A 14,236-nucleotide genomic window follows, 5' to 3' on the forward strand; every position below is an offset into this window, starting at 1 on the left:
GAAATCGACGGTGAGAGTTTAGTGTTTTGTCACTAAAGACATGGTGAGCCACTGACAGACCACACGGCAGAAAAGTGTCTCCTACCCTGAAATTAGTATTTATTTACTAAAAAAGAGCACGATAGAAAGCGTTTGGGAGACATTTTATTCGGTATTATCTTGGTGTAAGCATCTGAATAAAAAGCACGTTTTTACAGTTAAAACTTCCCACCTCTACCCTGGTCACTTCAGCAGCGATCCATCAATCAAATTCATTCGAAAACACATTCATACATTTAAAAGCAGCACTGTCTGGTCAGGCCTGATGTATTTACACAGCAGTGCTCCATTATCTCAGCTGTTCTCTTTGCCTATACCAAATATACCACTGGCGTTATAAATGATATTACACTGGCACCTGGCAGACTTGACCAGGAATACACTTGTGCCTCTGGCTTCAGCCTTCATTCCTCTCTCCCCTCAGAGCCTCCTCAGGCACAGCTGGTGAAGACACAGAACACAGGGCTTCATGTGCCCGTGGGCTTCACTTCCCAGAAGCGGCAAGCAAAGATTCAATATCCTGAATGACTTTAGAAGTTTTTTCCAAAGCCTCCAAGACACAACCTTCGCTGAGTTCTTCCGTCTCACTCCTGTTTTCATTTTTTCTGACAGTGATACCAGATGGATTGGATTTTGCAGCAGATGTCCTTCTCAAAATGTTGCTATTGTCTAATAAAACTAGTGTTACTTTGTTAAGAAAGAATTTCAAACTCTTCCTCCTAAAGAAAAAAAATTAGTTTCTTATAATAAAAATTAGCATTTCTATTCATCATTCTGCTTGCAAAGTCTCACATTTTGTAGCATGGTAATTACATACAGCTAAAAAAAAAAAAAAGTGTGTATTGCTTAAAATGTCTACAACATTTATAGGAAAATGTCTTTTAGACTCCAATTTATCCAAGAGTTACTTTAAAAAGAAAACAGGTGTTACACTGCAGTTTAACAGCATGCACGCCTCATACTAATAGAATTGAACAGTTCTGGCTTAAAGACAATTATAGAGAGTGGCTTTAAGCAGATTCAGCACAGTACACATTCTGACCTGGCTGAACAAAATAGAACAATACTAAGGTAACTGATAAACAGAAAGATACTGTACTGCAACAACAAGCCCAAAGGCAACTGTGTTATTCCTCTTCCAAGAGCAGATCAGCAGATGACTGTTAGCAAAACTGATGCAATACACATAAAAGGGCTTTATTTTCTGGTGACTTTTTATTTTAGTTCTGTACTTAGACACTGTTTTTGTTTGGTTTTTTATCTTTACCACAAGATAAGTGATAAAACAAAAATGATAAGTAAGAAAAAGAGGTAATTTTAAGAAGTGAGACAGTAAAAGATGGTAAGATCAGGAGAGAGAGCCTTTGATGATCTAAATGGAGATGAACATCAGGATATAAAAGTGAGAAAAATCTTTACAGCTTTTAAAAGGATACAATTAAATCTCTGTATTTTTTCGAGCTCAGCATCAGCAGACCTATCCAAGAAAATAAAGGCTATTAAATGATTTAGTATCATAAAAGGTTCTCAAGGATATTTTCTACTTCAGATTTTAATTTTTAACAGTTTCCAGCAATACTGAAAATTAGATCAGCAAAATCCAAGTGAAAAAAAGCATTTTCTCTGTCTTTGATACCATTATTCAGTGGCTGACGTTTGTCAATCACTTGTGTTTCCAAAAATCGGGCCTCTGCTCTAAGAATAGACTCTTTGCTGTATGTATAAATATAGATAGAAGTTAATTTCATCAGCTATAAAATGTGTCAGCTGAATCTGCTACAATTTAAGCAACAACTGCAACTGCAATTGATTTCAATTAGCACATTTTTAATATCCCAATGTGTTTGCTGATGATGTCAGTAGATTTTTGGTCAGTAGCATGTATTAAAAGGGACAAGTACATCAGCAAGAGACACAAGTGTCATTAAGCAGGTTAAAGTACTGTTTTGGACTGCTTGATGTTCTGTTAAAAGACACTTTCTTAGTCTGGTATCCCATCTTTGCCTTCCAAGATACTATCTTTGTAACATTAATTATCCTTTGACAAAGTCACCATAATTCTGATTTTTAAGTAAGACAGGCAAAGCTCAAGGAAACAACTTTCACCTGAAACTCACCTAATATTTTAAACACTGAATGAAAAATACGAAACCATATACAAAATAAATGGACTTTAAAAATAAATTTTCATTTTTGACCATTAGAAAATGCAAGATATAAAATTCACAGCTTATAATATTTTTGAGTTTTGTTTTAAACATTATTTAGAGTAAATTATTTAGGATAAAGATGAATACCAATTTTCTTGAGCTACAGGGTGTGCAGTATATTCAGGAATCTCTTTCATTTCATTCAAACTTCTGCACCATTCTATTGCTGTTCTGACGTACCTATGTTAATACGAAAATACAAAAAAGTAGTTATTTATATGAGAAATATACTCCATTAATTTGAGCAAAAAACTGAAGGCATTAAGGAATCCACCTGGATGTGAAGGAAAACCTATGACTCAAAAACGAGCTTTTTCTCCTAGCTTGCCTTGCCATTTTTTGATTCGTACTTTTTGTCCAGAATCTTCTTGATATTTAGACCTATACACATACAGTAAATTATAACAAAGCTGTATGATTTGCAATGAATGGTGTACAAGTGTTAATTTTTGTTTGTGAATATCCGCTTGCTAAAACACAGCACAGAAAACTTCTGATGATTCCCATAATGAGGCTGTAATTAGAGCAAACAGATTAGAAAAAGCAATCTGCAGGCAGAGGTCAGTATCTGTAATAAAGCAAAAACTGGATAAAGTGCTGTGCAGTTCTATATATCAGCTCTATATAGGACAAATGCTTTTGGGGTTTTTTTTCTTATCCCCTGAAGTAAATGCCAAGTTGCAGCTCTTGTTATTTTTCTAAAAAGACATTGCCATAAACAATTATAATGGAATCACACCATGCAATGACCCTGAGTCACACAGGTCTTGAATCTTTGCCAGAAGTAAGATGTCATATCATTACATGTTTGGTCCACCCCTATTGTCAGTAAATACTGGTTTTTTCATATAAGAGGATTTATAGAGAATCATTTTATATTTAAATTGTTTCAGTTGCTTATACCTTTCATAGACTCCAGGATGACTTATTTGTATTAGCTGCTGTAGCCCATTAGGAGTAGACAACTTACACCAGCCTACATCTTCATTTATCTTAGAAGAAAAAAAAAATCAAATATTAATTTTCTGCTGCAGTCCAAAGAAAAAAAAAGCAAGTATAATATGCCAATTCAAGAATTTAATACCTATGAACAATCCACTTTTAACACTTGCAAATCTTTGTTTTGCTAGGGATAGAATCTGGTATTGTCTGCTATGACAAATGCAGGGGAAAAACACCTGGCAAAGCCCCAACTCTTGCTTTGTGCTATTCAAGAATAAATGATTTATAAAAGTGTGTAAAAATGTCTCCAAACCTGTAGAATTTTCAATTCTTTCTTGTTTTTGTATTTCATAGGTGCCAGAACTTTTGTTTCTTATCCTCATTAGTTTCCTAGTAATACTTTCTCCTGGAAAGTTTTAGGAATAGTCCTTCTTCTAAGTTACAAGTTACCTGGATCTCACTACAGGAAGAGCTGAACTCCCAAACCATAGTCAGGGTTGTCCCATCCCAAAATCCAGCATGGACTTTATGATCTGAGTACACAACCAGTCTTCCTACACTGGGAATAACCTTTTCATGCAGCAAAACTGGCAACATTTCTCGTCCATCTGTCTCAGGTACCTAGAACCAAAAAAATGCATAGAAATGTGAGGAAAGGATATTTACATCATTAAAACTGTCTGTATCTGTTCCAGATTTTTAACTAACTTGTTTTTCTGGATCACAACCAGCTCTCTTCATCATGCAATTGCTTCTTAAATATAACTTTTAAATGCATGCTTCTGATTCCCAAATATATGCCTCCTGATCTGTAAGGATACATTCAACATTCTTCCCTCTAGATTAAGTTCTATTCCCTATAGCCTGTATAATCATCCTTATAACACTGCAAGATTTATAAATTTTCAGCTACATACCACTTTCCAGCAGCAAAGATAATAATTATGACTTAATGACAGTTTTGTTTTGCAGCAATACTGAAGTATTCTGAGGAGAGAAAAAAAATGAACAAAAATTTAAGCATTTCATTCCTACTATGTCTTCTAAGCACTTGCAACCTTTGTTTTACAAAGTTTAGATACATCCTCAGTGCTAAGATAACTTCCTTTAATTTTTATACTTAACATAATAATAAGTGTTATGTGTAATTTTAACTCCTGTCCTTCCTAAGTCAGTGGAATTAACGTAAGAAGGGTACAGTTACTTGGTTGCCTGAGTAATAATTGAGGATATAGAGTATGGATTTCCTGACACATCAGGAGGCAGGCTGTTCACTGAATACATCTTTTCTTCCACCTGCAGTGAAGAGCAGAAAGAAGATGAGTTAGTTACAAGCACCATAGCATGAAAAGAGCATTAAGATCTTGCAAGTTATGAAATTTCTAACTTCTCAGAAACCAACTATAATCACATTTAAATCTGCCAGAGAACACAGACAAATATCTCATTGAAAAGTGTATCCTTAACCTTATGTCTGTGTGAAGAAATATTCAAATATTCAGTTTCTTTACAGTCAGTAAGAACCAGGAAATTCTCTTGTCAGAGAGGAGACTATAGTTCATTACTGAGTGACAATGTTTGACTACAAGTAAAAGCCTGTGTTCCAAGAGAACAAATCTCATTCTTAATTCTGCTTTAAAAATACAAGGTGCTGCATTAGCACTTGAGAGGACCCCTCCTCTGGTAGAACTTGACAGACACAGAGGGGCCAAATCCTTTCTCCAGCACTGAACAGCAAAGACAGAACAAAACCTGCATCTTCTAGGTTCTAGTAGAAAACACTTCCAAGTACAAAGAGATTAAACTCTAATCAGTACATTGGCTTCAAGACTAAACTTCTAAATTAGTGAGAAATGGTCGTTGTAGAATCTTACTTTTGAGTTTGATAAAATAAACGTTAAAATGAGGAAGATTTTTCTTATTGTGTAAAATTTACAACAATAAATTCTGAAACAGAAGGAATAATCTCATCTTTTTGTATGACTGATGGCTTGATTGAGGCATTATAGTAATTACCAGTGTTGACTTCACTACACACTGCACAGCCAAATGTCTTAAGGAAGCTGCTAACTTGAAGGAGTTTGAAACATACTTCTAAGTAGTTTTAGTTTTTAAATAGTTTTATACCTTTTTTGTTCCTTTTTGGATTGTATAACGTACGAAATATTTTCCCAAAAATGCTCCCTCTGACTTGAAAAATGAGTCATCACCAGGATAAATTTCTGTGATGTTTGTCTTACCATGGATAAATCTAAGAAAAACAATAAGATTTTAAGCAATTATATGTCACTATACAAGGAAAACAGATTAGTACACCTGAAGAAAACAATAAGCAGAGACACACAGCAACTCACATGTGAAAATTTTCTACTGTCTGACAAACAGCAGAATGTACCAATAGTTTAACACAGAAGATTAGCATTACCAGGCTCTTTGTTTGCACATGTGCATGGGATGGGATTTCAGTAAGCTAAGGGAAGCTTTTTTGTGTTGAGGTAAACACCTCTCAAGAGCTGCTCATTCCACTGACCACAAAACACGGTGATCCTGAAAAGAAAAATCCAACTTTCTTAGTAGACCAGCCCTACCTAGTGTACACAGGAAACAGCCAGACTGAACAATTCCTGAACAATCTGAAGATTTTAATTTCCACTGCAGCTGTGTGTTTTTCACAAAGATCAATGTTTTTTAAGTTGTGATCATATGGTATCTCTGAGCCTAAAACCAATTTAATGACCCAGTTTTGCAACTCTGGTTAGATGCCTGGACTTTGGAGGTGGAACTTATATGTATGGCTACTCACCATACTTCCAAGGAAATTAGGATTCTCAGAAAAAAGCTCTGAAGTGCTGCTAAACATTTGGTTTAGATTAGTTGAAAATTTAGGAATTACACTGACGAAAAATGAAGAGCACTGGGCAGAAAGATTAGAAGTTTAAACACCAGTAATACTTTTATCAAAGACTTTTAGATGCTAATAGCAGTTGTAGCAATTTCAATTTTAAAGTGTTATTGCTGTGGTTTGTTTTTGGTGGTTTTTTTGTTTGTTTGTTTTTTTTTTGTTTTTTTGTTAACCATATGGACAAGGTGACTTGTCAGGAAAATCCACAGCTGAAGTGCCTGAAACATGTGAATTGGGTCACCAAGATAAACATTTATAAACTAAGAAATCTTCAGCACCAAAAGGAGAAAAATAATTTGCAAAGAAACCAATTACCATGATTATTAGTGAAATCTGTGGGAAGTCCAGCTGTCCAGTAAACCTTTCAGGAATCAGATAATCACTTAAACATGATTTCAGATTCAGACCTGATAATACACTGTGCTAGAAAATGTGAAGTTCAATGAACAAACAGAAGAAACAAAGAGACTCGGACATGAAGATTATGTTCCATTTCTCAGAGAGTGAGAAAGGGACAAAGTAAGACATTTAAAGTTTAACTCCCATACAAATAAAGTCTTCCAGATAACACAAATGATGTCCTACATACCTGTAGAAAACACCCTGGCACCACACAACGTGAATTAGCTGAGGGAATGAATACTTCTCCATATCTTCATTCTGAAAGAAGTCACAGAAAGTCCACCTGTATAAAATGCAATGAAAGTGTCACTAAGTCCATGTGTTGGTTGTTTTTCTCTCTGTGTGTGTGTGCTGGTAATCATTTCTGTAACTAGAACTGATGCATGCACACTCATTCAAAAGAAAAAGGGACGCATATTTTCAGAGTCCTCTGACTCCTTGATTATCCCCATTAGTTACCAAATTAAACTTCTCAATCCTGCAAATGTTTTTTTTTTATTATTATTTTTAGTGATGCTGACAGACAGCATATGCCACTGGCCCACCTCAGAAGCATTATCTTTTCAAAAATGAAGAGGAAAAACCAAGCCAACCCAGTACAAAACCTGTGTTCTTTTTTCAATACAAAACCTGAGTTCTTTTTTTAACATTCTCTTTTTCTTTTGCATGTTCATACAGCATATCAGAAAATAAAATTTACTTTTTCTCCAAACTAATTACTATAGCTTCACTACAGTAGGTTACAGAATGTTGTTTTTACAATGTCATGTTTCAAGAAGTTCCTAAAAAACCCCCAACTGATAGTAATTTTAAACTTTTTTTTTATACCTAGGATTCAGTTATTTCACTAGAAGTTGAAGTTCCAAACTGCAGAATTGTAAAACATATGTTAACAACTACAAAGTAAACAGCTTAAATTACCTGTGTAAATGTGGGGCTCTGCAGCTGAGTGGCAAAGCTGTAGGTAAACGAGAAACTGTTTCATGTGTTTCAGGGTCTGCTAAAATATCACTTTCAACAGCTGTACAGCTGTTTTTCTCATATGTCTTCATTACATTCTTCACAGTATGTAAGTTACAGCACTGTAGTGCCAAGGACAAAGGGTATTTCCATTCTTCTGGGCAGGAGGAAACAGTCCAGCGCTGTGTAACCCACGTGTATTCAGAAGAACAATTTGTGTGGAACAAAGGGACTCCAACTCCTTCGTCCTTTGGTTCGGTTAGTTCCCAGTATTTTCCTTCAGCACAAACATGTTTATTCTTACTGTTTATTCTTGATTTTTCTGCAGCATAACTTTTACTTGGTTTTCCACACTGATCTCCGCTTTGATAGTTGCTGTTCTTTTCAGAGGAGCATGAGTATGCTGCAGATGACTGGCTGACTTTGCATAAGAACTCCACTGTAAATTCTTGCTGCAATTCTGACAAGTAAAGGTGAGCACAGCCATCTACAGATGAGATCTTCACACTGCCATTGTCTAAACATCTTGTCAGATCAGCTGTAGCAGGGTCAGGCCATTTAATTTCTAAGGTATCACTGAGAAGAATCTAATACAAGAAAAAGGATTGAAATGTACAGCAAGATAAAAAATGACCTGCCTTCCAGAACCTGCAATGGAACATTTACATTTAAATTAATTCAGTCCTTCAGTAAGGTGATGTATGGCAAGAAATGTTGCTCCATATTTATCTGCAAGTATGAACTCAGAGGAAGCAAAACATCTAATCTTCATATCTGCTTCCTCCCGTACTAAAGAGTTCTATCTAGCAATAATGTTTTAATTTAATATCCAGTCATAAATGAGTAAGGTACATGGGCAACTGACCAGGCACAACTGACAGTCCACAAGTGTCCACAAATATAACTGTATGTAATTGTGTTTCCAACTGCTTCTTAAAAAATGGGAGAGAATGGCTGAACTATCTTGTTCATACCGATTACCAGTCAATTTGATAAAGAATTGCAAAAGGACACTAAAAAAATAATCACTACCAGACAATGAGGCTGCAGATAAAAATTCAGTTGAGATAAATATAATGTGATCTGAATGGGGAAAGGCAATCCTAACTATATATAGTTATTTATATATATATATATATTTTTTTTTTTTTATATAGGAGAATGGGCTCCAAGCTGACTGCCACCAACCAAGACCCTGGTGTTGTAATCCTCACTCCCATGAAAACGTACTCAATGCTCACCAGCAGTTTAATCAGTATGAAATGCTTGAAAATTCTAGGAATGGAACAAGAACAAACTGAACACATAGTGATACCACTGAATATATATTCACAGTTAACCTGCATTTTGAATACTAGTTGCAGTTCAGAACAGGCCACACCACTGACAAGATCCCTCTAATGGAGCTGTCTAGAAATGTGGATGGTTGGAGTGGCCAAAGGAGAACCTAAGCATACCACAGGAATGGGTTGTTTTGAGCACAAGCCAAGTAATGCAGTCTAAGTGTTTTTGTGCCCTGTGGCCCATGAAAGTATTGTCACTGGTAGTAACAGGTCTCAGGTTAACTGCAAGGCCCTGGGCTGGCCTGTCAGGCTCATTAACAACTTGTTATGAGAGCTGAAGCTTCATAAACTCTTACTTTATTATGGTGGACTGCTGGAGTGTGGCAAAGAGCAAAGGCCTTGAAAACATGGGCACTGGTTGGTAACAGGCCATAGAACAATTAACTGACAGTAAATTGCTGGAGAAGGACAACCTCAGGAGTTCTAGAAAGACTATTTTGGCTTTAAAAAAGGCAGGAGTTTTTCTCAAAGTGAGGGGGAAAAAAACAAAGCAACAAAAAAGGAGTGTGGGGGAGAAGCCAACCAGCACGGTAAGGTTCTTGCTGTGGCCTAGGAAAGTTATCCTTCAGCATGCTGAAGCAGGTAGTCACAAGGGATGCTGTAAGTTAAAAACAGTCTAGAAACCCAGCCAACCTCCAAACGACCAAGATCTTTCAAGGCCTGAGAGAAGGTGGAAGTCACTCACCAGTGCTAAGAACAGACCATCAGCTCTTTGCTGCTGTACTTTGCAGAGAATGCATAACTGGTAAGGGCTGATGTCTTTTAATTAAGTGTATAGTGATACTGAGCATCAGTACTTAAAGCAGCTAAACATGAAGCTAAGCATGAAGTGTGTTACTAATGAAGGGTCAGTCTAAAAGCTTTAAAACTTGCCAGATTAATCAGTTGTTTTAAGATTCCCACCATGCTGTGCCCTCAATTTTGGTGGGTACATTCGGAGAGATGCTGATCAGGAGCAAAACTTCCATAAATGGTAAATTGGTCTCTGGATGGATGTTCAGTCTGACCTGGAGCAGCCACTCCCACAGAGAGACACTTTGCCCCATTCCCCTCACAGACCTCAGCAGCATTTTCACGCAGGTACTTCAATGGGAAGATCTGACAGCCTCACGGAAAACACCCTCCCGTTGCACTGTGACCGTGACTGCCCTGAAAAGTTTCTACTGCCAAAATGTAACAATGTACAAAATCCTAGGTTTTGCCCTTACTAGGAGGAAACTAACTTCAGTGTTTGGCTTCAAAGAACGTGCATAAACAGAGGGCTAAGTAAGAGTTAAAACCTAATTTAAATGGCAGTTTTAAGAAAGATGACAGCTCTATTAGCCGAACTCCACTGGATAGATCTCCACGGCCTGTGAAATGATATTAAGTCCGCTAGAGAAGCTTGTTTTACAAAAACATTACACGGCTAACTCCCACCTTTTTTCTTTCCGGAGGTATAACACGTGAAGGCAAGTAAGGGCGAGAAGAAAACGCATTCCGGAAATCTAGCGCTCGTAGAAGTTGCTCCTGTTGAAGTGCAAAGAAAAACCCTGTTACGAGTTATTACATGCAGTGACAAAATTTCAAACTGATCTTTTGTGGAGCGGAGGCTATAAAACCACCTCCTCTTTTATAGAGAGAAACAAGAACTCTTGTTGGTGCCGTGATGCCCCGGGCCGCCCCGTTCCCGCGCAGGGAGGCAGTCCCGGCACTGCCCAAGGGATGGTCCCTGGGACGGCGCAGGGACGAGGTACAGCGCTCCCGTCCCCAAAAGCACTGCCCGCCGCATACCCGGTAGGCACTGACGACGAAGGCGACCCGCTGGCGGGTGGTCACCGCCGGCTGGAGCGGGTGGGCGGCCGCGGGGAGCGCCGCTTCGTACAGATACTCCGAGCCGCAAGGAGACAGCAGCAAGCGGGACCCCCCCGCGTAGTGCACCTCCACCGAGTCGTCCCCGAACAGCACCATCAGCCTTTCCGCCTCCATCGCACCGGACGCCGAGCCCGAACCGCGGGCGGCGCTCAAGCCGAGCCCGCTGAGGCGGCCGCGCCGCCGCACGGCGGGAACAGCGGGGCGGGGAGGGGCGGGGCGAGCGCCCGAACTCCCCCGCCGAGCTCCCTGCCGAGCCTCCTGCCGAGCCCCGCCCGAACCCCTGCCGCGCTCCGCCCGAACTCCTGCCGAGCCCCGCCCGAACTCCTGCCGCGCTCCGCCCGAACTCCTGCCGCGCTCCGCCCGAACCCCTGCCGCGCTCCGCCCGAACTCCTGCCGCGCTCCGCCCGAACTCCTGCCGAGCCCCGCCCGAACTCCTGCCGAGCCCCGCCCGAACTCCTGCCGCGCTCCGCCCGAACTCCTGCCGAGCCCCGCCCGAACTCCTGCCGCGCTCCGCCCGAACTCCTGCCGAGCCCCGCCCGAACTCCTGCCGAGCCCCGCCCGAACTCCTGCCGAGCCCCGCCCGAACTCCTGCCGAGCCCCGCCCGAACTCCTGCCGAGCTCCGCCCGAACTCCTGCCGAGCCCCGCCCGAACTCCTGCCGAGCCCCGCCCGAACTCCTGCCGAGCTCCTCGCGATCCTCTCCGGAGGCCCTCCCGAGCTCAATTAGTCGGTGAGGGAACCGCACACTCCTGCTCCCTCACGGAATGTGAGCGTATTTCATACACACATCTGTAAAATAAGCTTAAGGGAACAGCACACGGTGTCTTTGTATTTTTTTTTTTTAAGTAAGTTTTTATTTGCTGAAAACGGGGGTGTCTTTTTTTGCTGCTGTGGAAATGAAAGTTAGCAGTACGAAGGCCTAGAAAACCCCCCCACCCTGTTTACGTGTAACTGTGCTTCTCCAAGAGACACCTCGTGCAGTAGGTGCCCCGGTGCAGAGCGGGGCTCCCCACGGAACTGCTTCTCCCGCATCCCTGTGCAAGACCGCGGCTCAGCAACTGGGCATTCGTTCCTCACCTCCCCACACCGCACCTCTGGAAAATCGGGAGGCAGACTGCCCATCTACAACACAGGCTATAGATAAATAATTCTCTAGTGACGGCTCCTTTTCATTCACGCATTCACAGGGCAGGGCGAGCCAACACACAGCTGCGTAGCTAGAACTGGGTAGTAGAAACCCTCCCTGAATAGAGAGAAAGACCAAGGTGCCAAAGGACAATTTTAAAATGATACCTAGTTGACTTTTTGGGAAGATTATATACACTCTCCACCTCCCGCCAACACTTACAGTTTAATCAAAGCTGTTTTAAGTGGATTGACAGTTCACATCTAAGTGACAATTATTATGAACCCCCACGCCAAGCACTTAGCAAATGCAGTTGAAGATCCACACTAGATCAATATGGTCTCTCTTAGCTGCAACAATTGTCCCTTACCTGCTTAGGGAAATACAGGTTTCTCAGATCAGTGCAATCATGGACTAAATGCATTCAGTACAAGTTTCCATTCTTGACAGCTGTTGTCTCAGCAGAGAGTAGATCAACACTCAGTCAAGTGGCTGCTGACACAGCCATGCATCAAAATAACCTCGTTATATTCACAATACCTCTTTTTAATGAGTACTATTATGTACAGTAGTTGCCTGAAGCAAGTTTCAAAGTATATATTGGGATTATGAATGAGTTATGAATATTAATTTTTATAATTGATGGATGATGCATTGTGTTTTGCTGGCAATTTCACTGTTCTGGCTGGAACCCTCAGCATAGGAACTGTGGAAGTAGGTCACACAGGCTGAAGTAGAGGGAGCAAATCAGCAATTCAGGGTACAAACAGTGTAGTATCTTCCCAGACTTTTGGCCAGAGTGTCATTTTCTGTTCCTGTATCAACTAATGATCCACAGGCATCAACTGGATGATTAGAACTATAATTCAGTCAGAGAGAACTTGCAGACTTGAGCTATCAGTAACTCAATGAGTTGTGTGCAGCAGGAAGGAAAGGCAGAATGTGATAAGGAAGTAATGACCCAGTGAGAAATAAAGATTACTACTACAAACCAGACCGAGTGTCACTAACATTCAGTGCCACAACAGATTATTCTATTGAAAAACAAAAAAAAAAAAGCCCAGCTGTGTGCAAATTGTGATACCTGTGAAACCTGTGAAACCTGATGTAGTTGGGCCAGTTTTTCTTTTCTCTGTAGGGCTGCAATTATTCTTTAACACAACAGTTAAAGCCCAGTAACCTCTTCTGTTAAAAAAAAAAAAAAAAAAAAAAAAAAAAGGCCAAAGGCCAGTAGCAAGAACTTCCTTGCAGATTTGAAAGGAAACTACTGAGAACAAGCTGACTTCATTTCTGGATATGAAAATCACTCAACAGCAAAGCACATGCAAAGCAGCAACTCTTGCAGCCCATTTTGAAATTACTTTAAACAAAGTGTGATTTTCATATACTAAACATTTTTGTTAAATCATAATTAATTTGTCAAGAGTGGCAAATTGTGTGTATACTTTTACTGATCTGCAAAGCTGGGGTCTCGTGCTCAAATTCGAATGTGGAGCCTGTTTCTTTTTAGAACCAGTGATAAAGAAGCTTGCTTCACATCTCCCCCAAATTTTGCTTTCCATGTTTCAGTGCCTAAACTGATTTACCATTCCACCATTAGGAAAATACATCTTTTTAAAAGGTTGCACATTTGCAAGGCACTGTTCAGAAACCTGTAGACAAGAAACACTTTTATACAGTGCATTTGAAATTTGTAAATGCTAAAATTCAGGTGAAATAATCTTTAAACCTCTCATAACTCATCTCTATCATACACAGAACAATGAGCAATTAAGAGTGGGCAGACAAGCAGCAGACGAGGGGGTCCTGACAGTGAGAAACCTGCTGCTTTCTTCTGCTCTTTCACATTCACTAGCTTGTATTGAAGTTCTGTGAGATTTAAGACAAGTAGGAAAGACTTAAGTGTTTAATGAAAAGATTATCCTGTCTTCCTTAGGCAGCAGGACAGAGTTAAAACTAATTTTTCCCTGCTGCAGTAAAGACTGAAAGCACTTACAAAGTTCATCTGTACAGACCATAAACTTGTCCAAGAATTTGAACAAAAGTCTCACTTTGATTTTTCAGTATTTTCAGTGGAGGAAAAGACTTGTATTGCAAACTTGACCTGAGCTGCTCTATATATATACAATTCCTAGTTCCTGACTTTTTTTTTACACAATGATTTGGCATGCTTCTTATCTACATGTAAAATTGCTGCTTCCACAAGCTGACAGTACATCTGGAGCTGACAGCTACCTTAAAGAAGACTCACCACCAACTATGCAAAACTAAAACATGTAAATTGCAGTCCCTTGGAGTCACTGTTACTTTACTGTAAAGCATATATGAATGCTCATTCCTTGGGACTTGAAGCTCTGAATAAATATGTTTTCCACAAGACATCTGCTTGTAAAGTCAGCAGAAAGTCTGACCTGTATCTTGATTTAAAGTTTTGTATTAAAATTATGCTCAACTTAGAG

At 39.8% G+C, this 14,236-nt stretch overlaps 1 protein-coding gene across 2 annotated transcripts; it reads right to left on the bottom strand.

Annotated features, from left to right (window-relative positions):
* Positions 1-92: 92 nt before the first annotated feature.
* CZH5orf34 (chromosome Z C5orf34 homolog) lies at positions 93-10,858 on the bottom strand. Of its 2 annotated transcripts, none has more exons than XM_069002048.1 (12): positions 10,719-10,858; positions 10,218-10,307; positions 7,417-8,042; positions 6,683-6,778; positions 5,319-5,442; positions 4,396-4,487; positions 4,109-4,178; positions 3,642-3,812; positions 3,153-3,241; positions 2,337-2,429; positions 1,476-1,516; positions 93-717 (listed from the first exon to the last, which is right to left on the bottom strand). In XM_069002048.1, exons 1-12 carry the CDS (start codon positions 10,764-10,766, stop codon positions 524-526), a joined length of 1,734 nt encoding a protein of 577 aa, XP_068858149.1. In that variant the 5' UTR covers positions 10,767-10,858; the 3' UTR covers positions 93-523. The 2 variants fall into 2 exon arrangements, with proteins under 2 accessions (XP_068858149.1, XP_068858148.1); XM_069002047.1 differs by having other exon boundaries at positions 10,572-10,858.
* Positions 10,859-14,236: the final 3,378 nt, after the last annotated feature.

Source organism: Aphelocoma coerulescens, assembly GCF_041296385.1.
Source record: "Aphelocoma coerulescens isolate FSJ_1873_10779 chromosome Z unlocalized genomic scaffold, UR_Acoe_1.0 ChrZ, whole genome shotgun sequence".
NCBI classification, from domain to species: Eukaryota; Metazoa; Chordata; class Aves; order Passeriformes; family Corvidae; genus Aphelocoma; species Aphelocoma coerulescens.